This window comes from Tinamus guttatus, unplaced genomic scaffold, assembly GCF_059628265.1.
Source record: "Tinamus guttatus ecotype Peru unplaced genomic scaffold, ASM5962826v1 Tinamus_guttatus_pri_ptg000683l, whole genome shotgun sequence".
In the NCBI taxonomy this organism is placed as follows: Eukaryota; Metazoa; Chordata; class Aves; order Tinamiformes; family Tinamidae; genus Tinamus; species Tinamus guttatus.
In genome coordinates this window covers 105,980-126,671 of record NW_028289217.1, presented here as the reverse complement: position 1 = coordinate 126,671, position 20,692 = coordinate 105,980, and the positions used below count along the sequence as shown (strand labels likewise).

The 20,692-nt window shown below is 67.2% G+C and overlaps 3 protein-coding genes across 3 annotated transcripts; all 3 read left to right on the top strand.

Moving 5' to 3' along the window:
* The first annotated feature begins 817 nt into the window (after window positions 1-817).
* On the top strand, window positions 818-2,104 carry YJU2B (YJU2 splicing factor homolog B). The gene is made up of 6 exons (XM_088536623.1): window positions 818-886; window positions 982-1,124; window positions 1,191-1,363; window positions 1,443-1,635; window positions 1,732-1,836; window positions 2,037-2,104. The coding sequence occupies exons 2-6, from the start codon at window positions 989-991 to the stop codon at window positions 2,102-2,104; spliced, it is 675 nt and encodes a 224-aa protein (XP_088392749.1). The 5' UTR covers window positions 818-886; window positions 982-988.
* Window positions 2,105-2,363: 259 nt separating this feature from the next.
* Window positions 2,364-6,040, top strand: MRI1 (methylthioribose-1-phosphate isomerase 1). The gene is given in 8 exon segments (XM_088536622.1): window positions 2,364-2,533; window positions 2,566-2,808; window positions 4,492-4,661; window positions 4,735-4,911; window positions 4,986-5,014; window positions 5,016-5,195; window positions 5,197-5,212; window positions 5,856-6,040. Coding segments are annotated over 8 exon segments (1,170 nt in total).
* A 256-nt stretch (window positions 6,041-6,296) lies between these two features.
* Window positions 6,297-8,010, top strand: CUNH19orf53 (chromosome unknown C19orf53 homolog). Its single transcript, XM_088536620.1, is given in 5 exon segments — window positions 6,297-6,414; window positions 6,989-7,044; window positions 7,139-7,153; window positions 7,155-7,310; window positions 7,978-8,010. Coding segments are annotated over 5 exon segments (351 nt in total). The 5' UTR covers window positions 6,297-6,323.
* The last annotated feature ends 12,682 nt before the right edge of the window (window positions 8,011-20,692 follow it).

The following is a 20,692-nucleotide window of genomic DNA, read 5'->3' as shown; positions in this document are numbered from 1 at the left end:
TCCCGGGATGGCCCCGGTCCCCGCTGCTCTTCCTGGGATGTCCCCAAGCCCCGTCGGGCACGTTCCGTGTTCCCCAAGTTCCTGCCGGTGTCCCCGAGATGTCCCGAGCCCCCTGCGTCCTCCTCCATCCGCTCTGGAATGTTCTGGCTGTCCCGGGTCCCCCCAGCACGACCTCGGCCCCTATCCAGCATTCCCAAGATGTCCCCGATCCTCCTCTGGCCTCCTTCATCCCCATCCAGCTTCCTTCATCCTCCTCTGGCACATCCCGGGTGCCCTCCGTGCCTCCTGGGCCCCTATCCAGCATTCCCAAGATGTCCCCGATCCTCCTCTGGCCTCCTTCATCCCCATCCAGCTTCCTTCATCCTCCTCTGGCACATCCAGGTGCCCTCCGGTGCCTCCTGGGCCCCTATCCAGCATTCCCAAGATGTCCCTGATCCTCCTCTGGCCTCCTTCATCCCCATCCAGCTCCTTCATCCTCCTCTGGCACATCCCAGGTGCCTTCCAGTGCCTCCTGGGCCCCTATCCAACATTCCCAAGATGTCCCTGGTGTCCCCCTCCCAGCCTCTTCATTCCCCGGAGTGTCCCAGGATCTCTCTGACATTCCCGAGATGTCCCTGACCCCCCTCTATCCTCCTTCATCCCCTCTGGAACATCCTGGGTGTCCCAGATCCACCCCCAGCACGACCCGGACCCCCCCCCAACCAGCAATCCCAAGGTGTCCCTGATCCCTCTCCGTCCTCCTTCCTCCCCTTCCGCCACATCCCGAGTGTCCCGGGGGCCATGGGGACACGGCGGCCGCCGGTCTCATCCTCCACCTTTCCGTAGGAGTCCGGTACAACGCGGAAAAGAAGAAAGTCGGCACCTACTACACGACCCCCATCTACAGGTGGGTGCCAGGGGCCGTGTCCCCTTCCCAGGGGACACCCACGGCGGTGGCCCTCGTGTCAGAGATGCCACCGTCCCTGTCCCCTGGGCCCGCAGGTTCCGCATGAAGTGTCACCTGTGCGTCAACTACATCGAGATGCAGACGGACCCCGCGGGCTGCGACTACGTCATCGTGAGCGGCGCCCGGCGCAAGGAGGAGCGCTGGGACATGGCGGACAACGCGCAGGTCCTGCCCACCGGTGAGTCCCGCCGGGAACGCCGGGAATGCCGCCGGCCGCCGCCGCTTATCCGTGGCCTTCCCGCAGCGAGCGAGGCCAAGGAGAAGCTGGAGACGGATGCCATGTACCGGCTGGAGCACGGAGCCGCGGACCGCGCCGTGCTGCAGCGCGCCGTGCCCACCCTGGCCGGCCTCCGCGAGGCCCAGAGCGCCTGGAAGGACGATTTTGCCCTCAACAGTTTGCTCCGGAGGCGCTTCCGGGTGAGTCCGCGCGCCCCGCGGAGCTCCCGGCGCTCCTTTCCCATCCTGCCACATTCCCGCTTTTCCTCCGCCGCTGCAGGAGGAGAAGAAGACGCTGCGGGAGGAGGAGGAGGAGGCGGCGGCGCTGCAGGCGAAGGCCGGGCTGAGCATCCCGCTGGTGCCGGAGGCCGAGGAGGATCGGCGCCTGGCGGCGCTGCTCAAGTACCACAGTCCCGACTGTGCGTCCCGGGATCCGGAGGGGCATCCCGGGATCCGGAGGGGCATCCCGGGATGCGGGGGGGTGTTCCCGGCACGCGGGGGTGTCCCCGGCCTGCGGGGGGGGCCCGTCCCCACCGCGTGGCCCTCACGTTGTCCCCGTCGCTCCGCAGCCTACGAGGACAAGCAGCGGATTGAAGCGCACGGAGATCTCGGCCCGCTCCTGGTTCGCTCCGAGCGGCTCCGCGCGGCCCACGCGGAGCCCGGGCAGGCGCCCGGTCCCGCCGCGGGGCCCCCCCGCCTGCCTGGGCATCGTCCGGAGGCGCTCGGAGGCTCCCGCGGATCCCGAGGGAGCGGAGGCGGCCACCGGGAAGCGGCCTCCGGGAGCCTGCGGATCCCGAGGGAGCGGAGGCGGCACCGGGAAGCGGCCTCCCGGAGCCTGCGGATCCCGCGGGGGCCCCCCGGGACGGCTCCGTAGGGGCCCCCGGTGCCTCCAACACCTCCCTCGTCGCCGACTACTCGGACTCGGATTCGGAAAGCGCCTGAGCGGGGCCGGTCCCCGTGTCCCGTCCCCCCCCCGCCGTTTCCACTCGCTCCGGGCTGGTCCCGGAGCCAACCTCGCCATTCCGGTCCCCTTCCCCAATAATTTATATCCGCTCCCCCTTCCCGCTGTGCGGATTAAAGGGACTTTGCAGCACCCGGAAAGAGCCGAGCGCTTCCGTGCCCGGCGCCGCCTCCGCCTGGGCCCTCCCCTCGGCGGCGCGCGGGAAAGCAGGAAGCACCGGAGCCGCTTCCGTTGGGAACCATGAGCCTGGAAGCGATCCGCTACCGCCGCGGCTCCCTCTCCATCCTCAACCAGCTGCTGCTTCCCGGGCAGCTCCGCTATGAGGCCGTGGACAGCGTGGAGCGCGCCTGGGAAGCCATCCGCTCCATGGAGGTGAGCGGCGGGAATGCTGGGAATGCCGGCGGCGTCCGGTGGCACCGGATCATCCGTGTCCCCGGCGCAGGTGCGGGGGAGCCCCGGCCATCGCCCTCGTGGGCTGCCTGAGCCTGGCCGTGGAGCTGCAGGGCGGTGCGGGGCCCCGGGACGACGCGCGGGAGCTGCAGAATTCGTGGGCCGGCGCCTGGAATTCCTGCTCACGGCCCCGGCCCACGGCCGTGAACATGGAGCGCGAGGCCCGGAGGCTGCGGGAGGCGCTGCGGGAACGCGCCCGGCATCCCGGAGTCACCGTCCAGGAGCTGCGGGACAGGTGGCGGGAGCGGGAAGGCGGAGAAGCGGGATCAGGGGGATGGAGAAGGCTCGGTGGGAGCAGGAATGCGGGATCGGGGGGGATGGAGGAAACGGGATCAGGGGGATGGAGGATGCTGAGTGGGGAGCAGGAATGTGGGATCGGGGGCGGGAGGAAGCGGGATCAAGGGGGATGGAGAAGGCTCAGTGGGGAGCAGGAATGCGGGATCAGAGGGATGGAGGAAGCAGGATCAAGGGGGATGGAGAAGGCTCGGTGGGGAGCTGGAATGTGGAATCGGGGAGATGGAGGAAGCGGGATCAAGGGGATGGAGAAGGCTCAGTGGGGAGCAGAAATGCAGGATTGGGGGATTAAGGAAACGGGATCAGGGGATGGAGGAATGGGATCAGGAGGACAGAGCTCGTGGGATTTGGGGAATGGAGGATCCGTGGTGGGAGCAGGGATGCATGGAGGAAGCGGGATCAAGGGGGATGGAGGATGCTGGGCGGGGAGCCGGAATGCAGAATCGGGGAGATGGAGGAAGCTGGATCAGGAGGATGGAGGATGCTGGGTGGGAAGCAGAGATGCGGGATTGGGGGGATTGAGGAAATGGAATCGGGAGGACAGAGCTCATGGGATTTGGGGAATGGCAGATCCGTGGTGGGAGCAGGAATGCGGGATCGGGGGGATGGAGGAAGCGGGATCAGGAGGATGGAGGATGCTGGGTGGAGAGCAGAGATGCGGGATTGGGGGGATTGAGGAAACGGGATTGGGGATGGAGGAAACGGGATTAGGAGGACAGAGCTCGTGGGATTGGGGGAATGGAGGATCCGTGGTGGGGAGCAGGGATGCGGGATCGGGGGATGGAGGAAGCGGGATCAGAGGATGGAGGGATGTTCAATGGGGAGCAGGGATGCGGAATCGGGGATGGAGGAAGCGGGATCGGGGGATGGAGGATGTGAGATCAGAGGATCCTCAGTGGGGATGGAGGATGCAAGATCCACAGGGATGGAGGATGCTGGGGGGGAGCAGGATTGTGGGATAGAGCACCTGGACACTGAGGATGCAGGATCACAGGGATGCTGGAAGCCTGGAGGGGAGGCTGGATCATGGGGATGGAGGATGTAGGATCGGGAGGATGGAGGGTACCTGGGGAGAGACACAGGACGTGGGATCGAGGGGGCAGCAGGATTCCCAGTGGGATCTCAGGGATCGAGGGGGCAGCAGGATTCCCAGTGGGATCTCAGGATCGAGGGGGCAGCAGGATTCCCAGTGGGATCTCAGGGATCGAGGGGGCAGCAGGATTCCCAGTGGGATCTCAGGGATCGAGGGGGCAGCAGGATTCCCAGTGGGATCTCAGGGATCGAGGGGGGCAGCAGGATTCCCAGTGGGATCTCAGGGATCGAGGGAGCAGCAGGATTCCCAGTGGGATCTCAGGGATCGAGGGGGCAGCAGGATTCCCAGTGGGATCTCAGGGATCGAGGGGGCAGCAGGATTCCCAGTGGGATCTCAGGGATCGAGGGGGCAGCAGGATTCCCAGTGGGATCTCAAGGACTGGGGGGCTGGAGGATTCCCAGTGGCATCAGAGGAGCAGGGATGGAGGGGGACCCGGCACCATGGGGAACGGGGATGCAGGAGGGCAGGGAGCGCGGCGGGATGCGGGATGTCGCCTCCGGAGCCGCAACGGAGGGCCGCGGCTCCCGCCAGCGTCGTGGAGCACGCGGAGGCCCTGCTCCGGAAGGACCTCGAGGACAACCGGAGCATCGGCGCGCACGGGCGCCGCCACATCCTGGAGCGCGCGCCGCCCGGCCCCGTCACCCTGCTCACCCACTGCAACACGGGCACGCTGGCCACGGCCGGCTACGGCACCGCGCTGGGTAGGTGGCCCCGGCGCGGGCCGGGCGCCGCGCGGCGGGGCCGTCCCCCGCGCTCAGCGTGTCCCCCGCGCAGGCGTCGTGCGCTCGCTGCACGCGCAGGGCCGCCTGGCGCGCGCTTACTGCACCGAGACGCGGCCCTACAACCAGGGCGCCCGGCTCACGGCCTTCGAGCTGCTCCACGACGCCGTCCCCGTCACCCTCGTCGCCGACAGCGCCGCCGCCGCCGCCGTGCGGCACCGCGGCATCGACGGTGAGACGGGGGACGGGGGGACGCGGGGACGCCGCGTGCGGCCCCGGTGGGCGCTGACGCCTCTCGCCCGCCAGCCGTGGTGGTGGGAGCCGACAGGGTGGCCCGCCAACGGTGACACGGCCAACAAGATCGGCACCTACCAGCTGGCGCTGGTGGCCCGTCACCACGGCGTCCCCTTCTACGTGGCGGCCCCCAGCTCGTCGTGTGACCTCGCGCTGCCCGACGGGGACGCCATCCCCATCGAGGAGCGTCCCGCCGTCGAGCTCACCCACTGCCAGGGTGTCCCCCGTGGCCGCGCCAGGTGCGTCCCCGCTGTCCCCAATCTGTCCCCCCAAGCACTTGTCCCCTCTGGCAGGTCCTATGGGGTAATGGGGATCTTGCTGTCCCTGTCACTTTTGGGTGGCCCAGAGGGCTGGTGTCCCTGTCCCCATCTCCCTGGGGGGCTGCTGGATGGGGACAGGATGGGGATGTCCCAGGGCGGTGGCAGTGTCACCCATGGCATGAGGTTGTCCCTAGGGTATTGCAGTGTCCCCCAGGGCCTGAGGTTGTCCCTTAGGGTGGGCATGTCCCTATGGGGGTTGCAGTGTCCCCTTGGGTTTGTAGCACGGCTGGCGGTGTCCCCAAGGCCTCACGTTGTCCCTTAAAGTGGACATGTCCCTATGGGGCTTGTGGTGTCCCCCATGGGTTGTCCCTTAGGCTTGATATGTCCCCCTGGTGTTGCAGTGGAATGAGAGTGCCCCAAAGAGCTGGCCTGTCCCCCAGGGAGTGACACTGTCCCCCATGGACCAAGGTTGTCCCCAGGGGGAAGACAGTGACCCCCATGGCATGAGGATGTCCCCTATGGGGGTGGCAGCATCCGCAGGGCGGTTGCGGTGTCCCCAGGGCCTTTCTGCTGTCCCTGGCGGGCTCGAGGCCGCGCTGACGCCGTCCCGGTGTCCCCGCAGGCGTCCCCGTGTGGAACCCGGCCTTCGACGTCACCCCGCACGAGCTCATCACGGGCGGCATCATCACCGAGATGGGCGTCTACGCGCCCAGCGAGCTGCGCCAGGCCTGGTCGCGGCGGGCGGCCACGGCGACCCTCAATAAACCCCTTTACGGTGGAAAACGCGGCCTCCGGTGTCCCCGTTAACGACGGTGGCGAGGGGGGCGGAGCGGGAGGACCGCTTGCGCCTCGTTGTATCCCGCCGTGCCCTGCGCTGGCCCCAGTGCAGAGCGCCAGCCCTCTATGCTTCCGCCTCGTTGCATCCCAGCCTGCACTGCGTGGCTAGACCCGTCCCGGCGCTTCCGCCTCGGTGTATCCCGGCGCGCCTTGCGCCTGCTTGCTCTGCGAAGCGCCCACCCCACGGCGCTTCCGCCTCGCTACATCCCGGCGTGCCGCGGGGCGGGGCAGAAGGCGGAAGCGGCGGTGCGGCATGGCGCAGGGCAGGCCCAAGGCGGCGGCGAAGCGGCCGGGAAAGGCGGCGGCGGCGGCGGCTACGGCGGCCCGGGGGCCGCGGAAGGGAGGTGAGGAGCCGGGGAGGAGGGAGGGGCGGAATGGGGACCCTTTAAGGCGGGGGGGGACCATTGGGGAGGGAGACCCAAGGCCCGGGAAGGAGGAGGGGGAGGAAGAAAGAGACCTGAGGGGGGGGGGGGGGACAGTCGTTTTGGGGGGGCCCTAGGGGGGAGCAGGAGAGGAGGAGCCTCTGGGGGGGGGGTCATTAAAGGGAGCTCGAGGGGGGCAGGAGGAAGGAGCTATTGGGGAGGGGAGTCATCGTTTGGGGAGGGGGAAGCCCCTTTAGGGGGGGGGGTCTCTGTGGGGAGCCCTGGGGGAGGGGGTCGTGGGGGGCAGTCAAAGGGACCCCCCCGGGGGGGGGGTAGGATTAAAAGGGGCCTATGGGGAGGAGGGTCACGGGGGAGAGGGTTAAGAGAAGCTCTTGATGGGGGGTCACGGGCAGGGAGTCAAAGGGACCCCCTGGCAGGGGGCAGGATTAAAGGGGATCTACGGGCAGGGGGGTCATGGGGGAGGATTGAGAGAGGCTCTTGGGGAGGGGGTCACAGGGCCCCCCCCCCAGCATTAGCCCTTGTACCCCCCCTCCAGCTCGCACCATCGCCCCCAAGAAGCTCCGCGTGATCCAGCAGCAGAAACTCAAGAAGGTGAGAGGGAAAGGGGGAGGAGGGGGGCTCGACGCGGGGTGGGGGGGGGCTGGGATGGAGCCCCCCCTCCCCTACTCGCCCCCCCCCCCCGCAGAGCCTGGAGGTCGGTTGTCCGCATGCGGATCGAGCGGGAGGTCCTGCTCCGCGCCGGCTCCTCGCTGCCCCGGGGGCTGGCGCTGGTGAAGGCCCCCCCCGGCCCCCCCCGCCAAGAAGGGCAAAGCCAAGAAGGGCCAGGCCTGACCCCCCCCCCTCCAACCCCCCCCCAGGCAATAGCTGTTGTGGGGGGGGGAAGGGGGCAGAGCTCTGCCCCCGCCCAAACCCCAATTGCTGCTGGAGGGCTCGACATGTCACGAGTGCGTCCGGCTCAGCTGTTTTTGTCACTGTTTGTAATAAAAGGGGGGGGTGGAGCTGTTGTTTGCCCCCCCCCACTCTCCCTCAATGACTGGGTTGAGCTGGGGTGGCTTGGGGGGGGGGGTCACTCTCTCTTCAATGAGGGGGGGGGCAGATCTGGCCCCATGTGTCCTGCTGTGAGGGGCGGGTTCAGGGTGACAGAGTGGGTTGGGGGGCAGATTTGGGGGCGGGGGGTGTCCCCAGGATCTGTGTGACGGTGGGGGGGGGCGGGGGCGGTTTCTCAGGGATGGGATTGGGGGGGGACCCAGGGCAGGGGGGCTCCTGAGAGGGAGAAATTGGGGTCTCATTGAGGGGGGGGGGGTTCCCCGGATCGGGGCTCCCGTGGGCGGGACGGGGAACCCCCCCCGCCCCGTCGTGACGTAGCTGCCGCCTTCGCCAAGTTATGAATGGAGCGCTCGAGGCCCCGCCCCCGCCGCGGCGCCTCCGCGGCTGATTGGTGGATCCGAGTCCCGATTGACAGCCGCGCTCCGCCCCTCCCCTCCGGCGTGGCCGCGCTGATTGACAGCAATGCGGCCCAATGAGGAGCTGAAGGCGGCCGCGGCCAATCAGCGATGACGGGGCGGGGCGTGAGCTTCTTAAAGGCGCCGCGTCCGGGGGCCACGTGGGCAAGCCCCGACGGGGCGGGCCCTGCCTTAAGCCCCGCCTCCCCTCCTCTCCCCCCTCTCCTTCGCTGTGACATCAGGGAAATTCCCTGAAATTTCCTGCATTTTATGGACTCGCTCCTCGCCTTTATTTTGGAAAGCAACAAGTTTAATGGAGGCGGGCCGCGCCGTGGGGGCTGGGCGGGGTGCCCGACGCCCTGGCCCCCTCGGCCGCCACCGTGGGGCCGAGTAGCAGTGGGGGGGGGGGCATCAAGCAGCCCGGACGCCTGGGCCCTTGCGCCCCCCTGTAATGAGGAAACCCCCCCACCTCCAACACCCCACCAAGGGGCCCAGGTGTCCGGCCCCCGCAGCGGGCCCAGGCGTCCGGGCGGTGGCGGCGCCCCGACTCCTGTTCCTGCTGAACTGAGCCAGTTTAGGCAAAGCAACTGCGTATCAGCTCAGTAGGCACGGGAGGCAGCGCCCGGGCGGCCGGGCCGGCGCGCGGGGGGGCCCCGGCGTCCGGGGCGCCGGGCCGCGGAACTTAGCCACTGTGAACAGGAGGCGGGCGGCAGACGCTGTTCACAGGTGGGCTAAGCCCTGCGCCCCGGGCCCCCCATCCGTCCCCACGGGCCCTCTGTGTCCCTATGTCCCCTCCATCCTTTCCCATGTTCCTCCATCCATGCCCAGGTCCCCCCCATCCGTCCCTCTGTTCCCTCCCTCTGTCCCCTCTATGTCCCCCATGACCCCCCCATCCTTCCCTATATTCCCCCCATCTCCGTCCCCATGTCCCTCTATGCCCTCCCTCTGTCCCCCTCTATGTCCCCATGTCCCCCCATCTGTCCCCATAGTCCCTTCCATCCTTCCCTATATTCCTCCATCCATGCCCAGATCCCCCCATCCGTCCCCACGTCCCTCTATGCCCTCCCTCTGTCCCCTCTATGTCCCCATGTCCCCCCATCTGTCCCCATAGTCCCTTCCATCCTTCCCTATATTCCTCCATCCATACCCAGGTCCCCCCCATCCGTCCCCATGTCCCTCTGTCCCCTCCTGCTGTCCCCTCTATGTCCCCATGACCCCCCGATCTGTCTCCCTAGTCCCCTCAATCCTTCCCTATGTCCTTCCATCCATGCCCAGGTCCCCGAATCCATCCCTCTGTTCCCTCCCTCTGTCCCCTCTATGTCCCCATGACCCCCCCATCTGTCCCCATGACCCCCCCATCCTTCCCTATGTCCCTCCATCCATGCCCAGGTCCCCCCATCCGTCCCGATGTCCCTCTTTCCCCATGACCCCCCCCCAATGTGTCCCCATAGTCCCCCCCATCCTTCCCTATGTCTCTCCATCCATGCCCAGGTCCCTCCATCCATGCCCAGGTCCCCCCATCCATCCCCCCTGTCCCCTCTATATGTCCCCAAGGGCCCCCATTTGTCCCTATGACCCCCCCATCTGTCCCCATGTCACCCCCATCTGTCCCCATGTCACCCCCATCTGTCCTTCCCTATGTCCTTCCCCCCATGGCCAGGTCTCCTCCCCCTGCTCCGGACACTCATTTCTCATGTCCCCCCCATCTGTCCCCCTGTCCCGGCTGCTCCTCGTGTCCCCTTGTCCCACGCGCTGCCCGTGTCCGTGCGTCCGTCCCGGCGCGGGCGCCGGCGCCCGTTGGAAATCCCTGGCAATGTGATTTTGGGCAGCCGAGTACAAAAATCGCATCGCCAGGAACCCCGGCGGGCGGCAGCAGCACGAGGGGACGCGGCGACCGGGCGGCATCGTCTCCTCGGAGCCACCCGACGAACTGCGGCCGCCGGACGCCTGGGCCCCTTGCCGGCGTCCCCGTCCTCGCGGTGTCCCCCGGTGTCACCTGAGGAGAGGAAGGTGCCGCGGTGAGGGGGGTCCCGCCAGCGCCGCCGTCCCCATCACGTCCCCCCTGCGTCCCCCCCTGCGGGCGGCAGCAGCCGGCTGGGCTCCGTGCCGGCCCTAAAAATAGCTCCGGAGCAGCCGGGATCGGGGCCGGAAGCGGCGGCTCGGCAGGGTGGGGTCCGGCGCTGGCACCCGCCGCCGCCTCCTCTCGCCCAGGGTCCCCGGCCCGGACGCCTGGGCCCGGCCCGGACGCCTGGGCCCCGTGCGGGTGCATCCCGGCGGAGCGGCCGCTTCCAGGTCCCCGTTGGGGTTGGGAAAAGTCCGGCTCCGATGGTCCCTTGTTGGGTGCCGGCGCCAGCGGTAAAAATAACCCGGCCACGTGCAGAGGGGGAGGGCAGGTGCCCGGATGCCTGGGCCCCCCCGCGCTCGCCCGTGGGGAGGGCGTTGGCGCCAACGCCGGGGCTGAGTCACGGCGCCGGCACGTGCCACGCGGAGGGGACACGTGAGGCCGCGTGGGGACGCGCGCGGTGGCACCGCGGTGCCAGCGCCGCGCGGGGCACAACCCCATACGAGACCCTGGAGAAGCCACACGGCTGCTGCCCAAGCGTCGCCGCGGCGGTGACACCCCCATGGTTGGGAATGGGGATGGGATCCTCCGTTGCTGTTCCCGAACGCCCGGCGTCCCCATCCCGGCCACAGGGGCCCAGGCATCCGGGCGCGGCGCTGGCAGCGCGGCCCGGCTCCGCGTGCGGCCCGGCGGCGTCGCGGGCCGGGAACGCCGGCGCCTGCCCCGGCCTGACATCACCGTCGCTCCGGCAACGGGCGCACTTCAAAGGAAACGGGTGGAAAGGGCCCAAAAAAAGCCAGGGATAAACAGCACCCGGCAGCGCCGCCGCCAACGGCCCGCCCGGACGCCTGGGCCCCCGGCGAGCGAGGTGCTGCCCGAACAAGCCGGGATGGAGCCAGGCAGAGCCCGGAGGCGTCGGAGAGGGAGCGCCGGCTGCCATGGGAAGCTCCGGCATGTCGGGAAGCCAGGAACGAGCGGCAACACGACGGCACCGCCAGGTCGGTGCCGGGAGCACAACCCCATACAAGACGCTGGAGAATCCACAGGGGTGTTGCCCAGTAGGGCAGCTTCTCCCATCGGGAGCGCAACCCCCCATACGAGACACTGGAGAATCCCCAATGGCACTGCCCGACAGGGCGGCGTATCCCAGCAGGAGCACAGCCCCATAGGAGACACTGGAGAATCCACAGGGGGTGCCGCCCCACAGGGTGGCTGCTGCCTGCCAGGGGCACAACCCTATACGGGACACCAGAGCCGCTCCACCGGGAGCCCGTGGGCCCCAGGAGAAGCCCCGGGAGCGCTGCCCGCGGGGAGGCCGCAGGAGCCCATATGAGACACCCGAGAACCCACGGCAGCTCCCATCCACGGGGGCGGCCTCTCCGTGCAGCCCTATACAGGACTGCAGAGAATCCCCCCCCAAAACACAACCGCTATACGGGACTGCAGAGAATCCCCCCCCAAAACACAACCGCTATATGAGACTGCAGAGAATCCCCCTCCAACACAAGCCCTATACGAGACCACGGAGAATCACGCTCCAGCGCAATCCCTATATGAGATTGCAAAGAATCCCCCTCCAGCACAATCCCTATACGAGACCACGGAGAATCCCCCCCAACATAATCTCTATACGAGACCACAGAGAATCCCCCTCCAGCACAACTCCTATATGAGACCGCGGAGAATCCCCCCCCCCCCCAAACACAATGCCTATACGAGACCGCCGAGAATCCCCCCCCCCCCCCCAGCACAACCCCTATATAAGACCACGGAGAATCCACCCCCAAACACAACCCCTATACGAGACCGCCGAGAATCGCCCCCCCCAGCACAACCCCTATACGAGACACTAGAGAATCGCCGTCAGGGCCCGCCCGGCTCTTCCTTCCCTGCCTTCCCCCCCCACCCCGCCCTGGCCCCTCCCTCGGCGAACTGAGCCCGGGCCAACTCGGGACAGCGGTGGGCGGCGGCCGGGCCGGGGCGGAGCGCGACGGGGCCGCCCCGTCGGCGCCCGCCCGCACACGCAGCGCCGCGGGGGGAAAGGATGAATCACGCGCGGCGGCGGCGGCCAGGCCGGGCCTAACTCCCCCCCCGGACCCTTCCCGATCCTTTCCCGGTCCTTTCCCGGTGCCCTCCGCCCTCCACGGCGCTTCCAGCCGTCCCCCTCCCCGGCGGCGCGGACACGCGTGGGCGCCCGCGCTCCCGGAGCCGCCGCCCCGGCCCGGCCGCGGCTCCCGGCGCCGGATCGCGCTTCCTGAAGCCGTTTTCCCGCTTCCTGAGCCCGGTTCTCGGCTCCCGAGGCCGGTTCCCGGCTCCCGAGCCCGCTTCCCGGCCCCTCGGCCCCTTTCCCGAGCCCGGGAATTTCCCGCCGCCTTTTCCCACGCTCGCGGCGCCGCCGCCGCTTCCGACCTCCCCCCGGACCCGCTTCCTCGCCCCGTTTCCCCCCCGAATTCCCGCTCCCGGTGCCCCCCCCGGTCCCGGTGCCCCCCCAGGGTCCCGGCTCTCACCGCGGCCGCGGCGCCGCCGTCGCTTCACTTTTACTCCACGCAGCGAATTCGCTTTTTAAAAGCTTCGCTCCGCCCCGGGAGCGCCGCGACGGCGGCGGCGGCGGGAGGGGCCTCGCCGCGTCCCCCCCCCCGCGGCTCCGCACCCTTTCGGGGCCGCCGTCGGACCGGGAACGGGCGTGCAAAGAGCCTGGGAATGGGAGCACAAAGAGACCGGGAATGGGAGCGCAAAGGGAGCGGGTCCTGAGTGTGCAAAGGGCCCTGTCCCTAAGGGAGTGAATGTCCCAGTCCCTGAGTGTGCAAAGGGTCTGGGCCACAAGTGTGTAAATGTCCCGGGCCCCGGGGGTGCAAGGACTTGAGCCCTGGGTGTGCAAATGTCCCTGTCCCCAAGTGTATAAAGGTCCTGGTCCCCAAGTGTGTAAATGTCCCAGGCCTCCCGTGTGCAAACGCTCTGGTCCCCAAGTGTGCAGACACTGGCCCTGGAGTGTGCAAAGGTCCCTGTCTATGAGGGTACAAATGTCCCAGTCCCCAAGTGTGCAAAGGGGCCCCCAGGGTGCAATGGTCCCACCTCCGGGTGTGCTAATGTCCCTGTCCCCAAGGGTGCCAATGTCCTGGCCCCTGCGTGTGCGAGTGTCCTGTGACGTGCCACCTCTTGTCCCCCAAATATGCAAACGCCTCGTCCCTGTGACACGGAAATGTCACCCCATGGTGTGAGTGTCCCCATCCAGGTCCTGCCAGCGCCCTGGTCCGCCCTGGCCCTGGGGGACAGCGGTGCCCACAGTGTGGGGACACTGAGCTGGTGACCTGGGGACACTGAGCCGGTGACGCGAGGACAGGGACAGAGGCTGTGGCAGGCACAGGCATCCCGGGGACGGAAGCAATGCCGGCAGACACATGCGATCCCGGGGACGGATGCGATGCCGGGGACGGATGCGATGGCGGGAGCACATGTCCCGGGGACGGACACGGTGCCAGGGGACGGATGCAGTGCTAGGGACAGCTGCCATGGCAGGGGACAGATGCAATCCCAAAGGATGGCTGCGATGCCAGGGATCGGATGCGGTGCTGGGGACAGATACAATCCCAGGGGACAGATGCAATCCTGGGGGATGGCCACGATTCCGGCGCATGGCTGCGATGCTGGGGATGGAGGTGACGACAGGGGACACACGCAGTCCTGGGGCATGGATGCGATGCCAGGGGGTGGGTGCAATCCTGGGGGATCGGGTACAATCCTGGGGGATCAGATGCAACCTCGGGGGACGGATGCAACCCTGGGGGATGGCTGCAATTCCGGGGGACGGATGCAATTCTGGGGGATGGATGCAATCCTGGGGGATGGATGCAATCCTGGGGGATCAGATGCAACCTCAGGGGACGGATGCAATTCCGGGGGACAGATACAATCCTGGGGGATCGGGTGCAATCCTGGGGGATCAGATGCAACCTCGGAGGACGGATGCAACCCTGGGGAACGGATGCAATTCCTGGGGACGGCTGCAATTCCAGGGGACGGCTGCAATGCCAGGGGACGGATTGCAATGCCAGGGGATGGATCCGATCATGGGAGCACATATCCTAGGGATGTGTCTGTGATCCCGGGGAAGGCTGCAAATCCTGTGGGACGGTTGCAATTCTGGGGAATGGTTGCAATTCCGGGGAATGTTTGCAATCCCAGGGGATAGCTACAATCCCAGGGGATAGCTGCAATCCCGGGGGATAGCTACAATCCCGGGGGATGGTTGCAATCCCAGGGGATGGCCGCAATGCCAGCACATGGATGCAATCCCAAGGGCTGGCTGCGCCAGCAGGGATCCGTGCAGTGCCGGCGGCGATGCCGGCGGCGCCGGCGGGGCCCAGCCGGGGAAGCCCGGGCGGTGCCGGCCGGGATCTCCATGGCGATGCCGCACACACAGACATTAAACACGGAGCCGCGTCGGAAGCGGCGAAACCGCCGCGCGTCACTGTGGTTGTTCCAGGACGGAGCGGCCGCCCCGGCCCGGCCCCCGGCCCCGTGACGCGGCCACCGCTGCAGGGTCCCAACATGGGGACCCACAGGGGGACGTTCTGGGGCCCTGTCCCGGGGACATGGGGATCCATGGTGGGAATAACTTGATGGTCCCATTTCAGGGCATGGGGACATGCCGGGGTCCCAACGCAGGGATACAGGGACCTGCAAGGGGACATGCCAAGGTCCCGCCCTGGTGCATGGGGACATCTCAGGGATCCCATCTGGGGACATGGGGACCCCATGGGGGGCATCATGGGGGTCCCATCCCAGTGCATGGGTACTCTATGGAGGGACATGCTGGGGTCTTGTCTGGGTGCTTGGGGACACACGGGGGGTCCCATTACAGGGACATGAGGACCCATGGGGGAACACAAGGGGGTCCCGTTCCAGCACATGGGGACACAGCGGGGGACATCTCAGAGTCCTGTCCCAGCACACAGGGGGGACATGCTGGGGTCCCATCCTGGGGACACGGGGACCCAAGGGGGGACATCCTGGGGGTGCTGTCCCAGCACATGGGCGCTCAGAGGTGGACATGCCATGCTGGGGACATGGGGACGTCTTGAGGTCCCATCTCGGCGCATACAGGGACGCACCGGGGTCCCATGCAGGGACATGGGGAGACAGGCTGGCTCCCCGCGGGGACACGGGCCAGCGCGGCAGGCGGCGTGCCGGGGGTTAAGACGGCGTTCCCATTCCCGACGGGATCCGGCCCGGCCGCGCTGCCGTCACCGCGTCGCCCTGGAGATGCCTGGAAGTTCCCAAATACAATTAGTGCCGGGAGGGTTTGGGTTTCCGAGCGGGATAAACAATGGCTGGGGAGGGACCACGCGTGGCCCCAGCCCCGGCCCCAGTCCGATGGGGTCCCCAGGGCTCTGGGGGTCCCTGTGGCCCCGTGACTCCAGGTGTCCCTGTGGCTCCAGGTGTCCCCATGGTGCCGAGTGTCCCCATTGACCCGGGGGGGTCCCCATGACTCCAGGTATCCCCACAACACAACCATGTCCCCAAACGTCCCCAGCTGACCCCCTGGCTCAGTCCTGGGGCCATGTGTCCCCACTGAGGCTGTCCCTGTGTCCCCACAGGACCCTCCTGCCTGGCTCCATGTCCCAGTGTCCCTATAGGCCCCTGCGTCCCTTCTGCCTGGGCCTGTGTCCCCATGGGTCCCTTTCTGTGGCCATCTGCCCTGTGCACTGCAATGCACTCACTGCATGTCCTGCAATGCATGCGCAGCACACTGCAATGCATGCACTGCGCACACTGCAATGTAAACCCTGCAATGTACACGCTGCAATGCATGCACACTGCAACTGCCGTGCACTGCACCGCATGCATGCCGCGATGTACGCACGCTGCGACACACAACGCATGCATGTTGCAATGCATGCACGCAACACGCACACTGCAACACGCGCTGCGATACATGCATTCTGCATTGCACCCCACACTGAAATGCGTACATTGCAACGCACGCACGCCACAGTGCGTGCATCGAAATGCATACATTACAATGCATGCATGCAGCAATGCAATGCTGCAATGTGCCCTGCAACGTGCCCCCCTCGTGCGTGCCCGCCGCAGCAATGTCCCCTCCCGGTGGCGGGGGCGGTGGGGCGGGCGCCCGCCCCCGCGCCGGCCGGGCCGCATTCCTGCCGCCTGCGTCACCAGCCGCGCGCTCCCGCGTGTCCCGGCAGCGCCCGCCGTGGGCACCGCCGGCCCTGGCGCAGGCACCGACCTCCCGGAACGGCTCCGGAGCCGGAGGCGGCAGCGCCCGGTTGTCCCCGGGGGATGCGGCCGGGAATGTGGCTTACGGGGAGCGCCTGGCTCTGGCATTGCCACTTGCACCCATGGGTGCCGTGTGGGGCCACCCGTGGAGGAATGCACCCATGGGTGCCGTGTGGGCCCATTCATGGAGCCCTGGGCACCCGTGCAGGACCACCTTGGAGCAATGCACTTATGGGTGCATGTAGGGCCACCAATGAAGCTGGGCACCCCTGGGTGCTCTACAGTGTCACCAGCAGAGCAATGGCACCCTTGGGTGCCATGCAGCGTCACCTGCGGAGCAATGACACCCCCGGGTGCCACACGGAGCTGCCTTGGGAGCCACGCACCCCTGGGTGCCGTGCAAAGCCACCCATGGAGCACTGCACCCCTGGGTGCCACGCGGGGCCACCCACAGAGCCCGGCACCCCTGGGTGCCGTTCGCGGGCCCCGCGCGCTCCGGTTCCCGCCCTCCGGCGCGGCTCCCGCCCGGCTTTTTCCAGCCGTGATTCAGCGGCTCCTCCGGGCGCCGGCTGGAAAAAGCGGGCAGCGTCTTGCAGGGGGCGGGGGCGGGCGGCCCCCCCGGTTGGCATAGAAAAATCCAAATATTTGGGGCAGGAGGGCGGTGGGGGGGGTGGGAAAAGGCAGCTCTTTCCGCCCGGGAAGACGAGACCGGGCCTGGAGCAATTGACAGGGCATGGAAGCCCCATGCCCAGCCCCACATCCATGTCCCATGTCCCATAACCATGTCCCATGTCCCACATCCATGTCCCATGTCCCATAACCATGTCCCATGTCCCACGACCATGTCCCATATCATGCCCCCGTGCCCCATAACCATGCCCCGTGTTCCATGCGCTGCCCCATGCCTTGTGCCCATGCCATTCCCGTGCCCTATTCCCACCCCAAGGCCTGTGTCCCATGACTACGCCCATTCCCATGCCATATTCCGTGCCCCATAGCTGCCCCATGTCCCAAAACCATGTCCCTGCGCCCCGTCCCCAGGCCATGTCCCTGTGCCCACGTCATTCCTCGTGCCCAGTCCTATGTCCCATGCCCATTCCCATGTCATGCCCTGTGCCATGTGCCCGGGCCCTGTCCCGTGTCCAGATCCCCATGTCCGCTCCCACGTCCCATGTTCCGTGCCCCATTCCTGTGTCCCTGTCCCATCCTCAAGCCACCCCACGCACGAGGCCACCCCTGAGCCCATGTGCAGGTGTCTCCATGTCCCCATGCGCCCACGCCACGTGCTCGGTCCCCACGGGCAGCATCGGAGCAGGGAAGGGCTTTCCCGCAGCTCCGAGCGGCTCCGAGCGGCTCCCTCCTCCTCCGCTTCCTTCCTTCCTGCTGCCCGCGCTCCGGGCCAACGCCTGCTCCGCCGGCCCCGCCGCCGGGCGTTGCTAAAACGGGAACCGGGAACAGCTCCCAGGAGGAGCCGGCTCTGGGAATGCCGCTGCTCAGAGCCGGGCTGGGCAGCTCCCGCCATCCTGGCCGTGCCGTGGAGCACCGGGACGTGCCGGGACGTGCCAAAGGGTGCATGGAGCTGGGATCGGGGGAAATGGGCTCGGGAGGCTGCCAGGGAGCACCCGGAGCAGCGCAGGGGAGCACTGGAAAAGCTGGTGCATGGAGCAGGGTGCAGGGTGTGATCCGCAGGGTGCAGTATCCAAGATGTAGGATGCACAATGCAGGGTACAGAACATGGATGCAGAACGCAATATCCAAGGTGCATGTTGCAGGATGCAATATCCAAGGTGCGTGTTGCAGGATGCAATATCCAAGGTGCATATTACAGGATGATGCAGGATGCACGTTGCAGGATACGGGTGCAGGACACAGGGTGAAATATGCAGGGAGCGCGTTGCAGGATGATGCAGGACGCAGGGTGCAATATGCAGGACACAGTGCAATATGCAGGGTGCACAATGCAGGACTCATGACACGGTGCAATACACAGGACGCAGGGTGCAATATGCGGGGTACGCTTTGCAGGGCGCAAGATGATGCAATAAGCAGGGTGCAATGCACAGCGTGCGCGTTGCAACACACAGGGTGCAATACGTGGGCGCACACTGCAGGACACAGGGTGCCCGCGGCGGGCAGATTGCAGAATGCAGGACACGGTGCAATACGCAGGACGCAGGGTGCAATATGCAGGGTGCAATGCACAGGGTGCAATACGCGGGGAGCACACCGCAGGACGCAGGGTGCCAGCGGCGGGCGCGTTGCAGAACGCAGGACATGGTGCAATATGCAGGACGCAGGGTGCAATACGCAGCGTGCACGTTGCAGGATGCAGGACACGGTGCAATATGCAGGGTGCAACGCGCAGTGTGCAATACTCGGGGCGCACACTGCAGGATGCAGGGTGCCCGCGGCGGGCGCATTGCAGGATGCATGACACAGTGCAATACGCAGGACACGGTGCAATATGCAGGGTGCAACGTGCAGGGTGCAATACGCGGGGCGCACACTGCAGGACGCAGGGTGCCCACGGCGGGCGCATTGCAGGATGCATGGCACAGCACAATACGCAGAACGCAGGGTGCAATATGCAGGGTGCACATTGCAGGATGCAGGACACGGTGCAATATGCAGGAAACGGTGCAATATGCAGGGTGCAACACGCAGTGTGCAATACTCGGGGCACACACTGCAGGACGCAGGGTGCCCACGGAGGGCGCGTTGCAGGACGCAGCACATGGTGCAATATGCAGGGTGCAACGCGCAGGGTGCAATACACGGGGCGCACACTGCACGACACAGGGTGCAATATGCAGCGTGCACGTTGCACGACGCATGGCACGGTGCAATACGCAGGGTGCAACGCGCAGTGTGCAATACACGGGGCGCAGACTGCAGGACGCAGGGTGCCTGCGGCGGGCGCATTGCAAGATGCATGGCACAGTGCAATACGCAGGACACGGTGCAACATGCAGGGTGCAACGCGCAGGGTGCAATACGCGGGGTGCACACTGCAGGACGCAGGGTGCCCGCGGCGAGCGCATTGCAGGACGCATGGCCACAGTGCAACATGCAGGATGCAGGGTGAAAGACTCAGGGTGCGCGTTGCAGAACGCAGGACACGGTGCAATATGCAGGGTGCAATACATGGGGCGCACACTGCAGGACGCAGGGTGCCTGTGGAGGGCACGTTGCAGGACGCGGGACACGGTGCAATATGCAGGGTGCAATATGCGGGGCACACACTGCAAGACGCAGGGTGCAATACGCAGCGTGCGCATTGCGGAACGCAGGACACGGTGCAATACGCAGGGTGCAACGCGCAGTGTGCAATACACGGGGCGCACACTGCAGGACGCAGGGTGCCTGTGGAGGGCACGTTGCAGGACGCATGGCCACAGTGCAATATGCAGGGTGCAATACGCGGGGTGCACACTGCATGATGCAGGGTGCCCGCGGTGGGCGCGTTGCAGGACGCATAGCACGGTGCAATACGCAGGGTGCAACACGCAGGGTGCAATATGCGGGGCGCACACTGCAGGACGCAGAGTGCAATACGCAGCGTGCGCATTGCAGAACGCAGGACACGGTGCAATATGCAGGGTGCAATACACGGGGCGCACACTGCAGGACGCAGGGTGTCTGTGGAGGGCACGTTGCAGGACGCGGGACACGGTGCAATATGCAGGGTGCAATATGCAGGGTGCAATACGCGGGGCGCACGCTGCAGGACGCAGGGTGCCCGCGGCGGGCGCGTTGCTGCGCGACGCGCTGTTTGTTGGCGCGGCCGGCGCGCGGCTGAGTCACCGCGTGTGACTCACCCGGCCCGGCAGCCGCGCGGGCTGGCGAGGGGCCAGCGCCCGCCCCGGCCCCCGGCGCCCGCCCCGGCTCCCCAGGGTGCCCCTCGGGGAGCCCGCGCCGGGCGCAGGCGGCACCCGTGGGTGCCTTGCGTGTGCATGGGGCCCTTCTGCAGCCGTGGGTGCCCCTGTGTGTGCATGGGCCCTCCTGTGCATGCGTGGATCCCTTGCGCACCCATGGGTGCCACTGTGTGTGCCTTGCATGTGCATGGGCCCTCCTGTGCATGCATGGATCCCTTGCGCACCCATGGGTGCCCCTGTGCATGCCTTGCATGTGCATGGGCCCTCCTGTGCATGCGTGGATCGCTTGTGCACCCATGGGTGCCCCTGCGCATGCATGGGTGCCCGTGTGCATGCCTGGGTGTCTTGTGCACCCATGGGTGTCCTGTGCATGCATGCACGGGTCCCTCATGAGACCCTCATGCACCCATGGGTTCCCCTGGGCCCCCATGGGTTCCCCTGTGCACCCATGGGTTCTTTGTGCATGCATGGGTCCCTTGTGCACCCATGGGCGCCCGTGTGAGTGCATGGGTCCCTCATGCACCCATGGGTTCCCCTGTGCACCCATGGGTTCCTTGGGCACCCATGGGTCTCTTGCACACTCGTGGGTCCCCCGTGCATGCATGGGTGCCCTGTGCACTCAT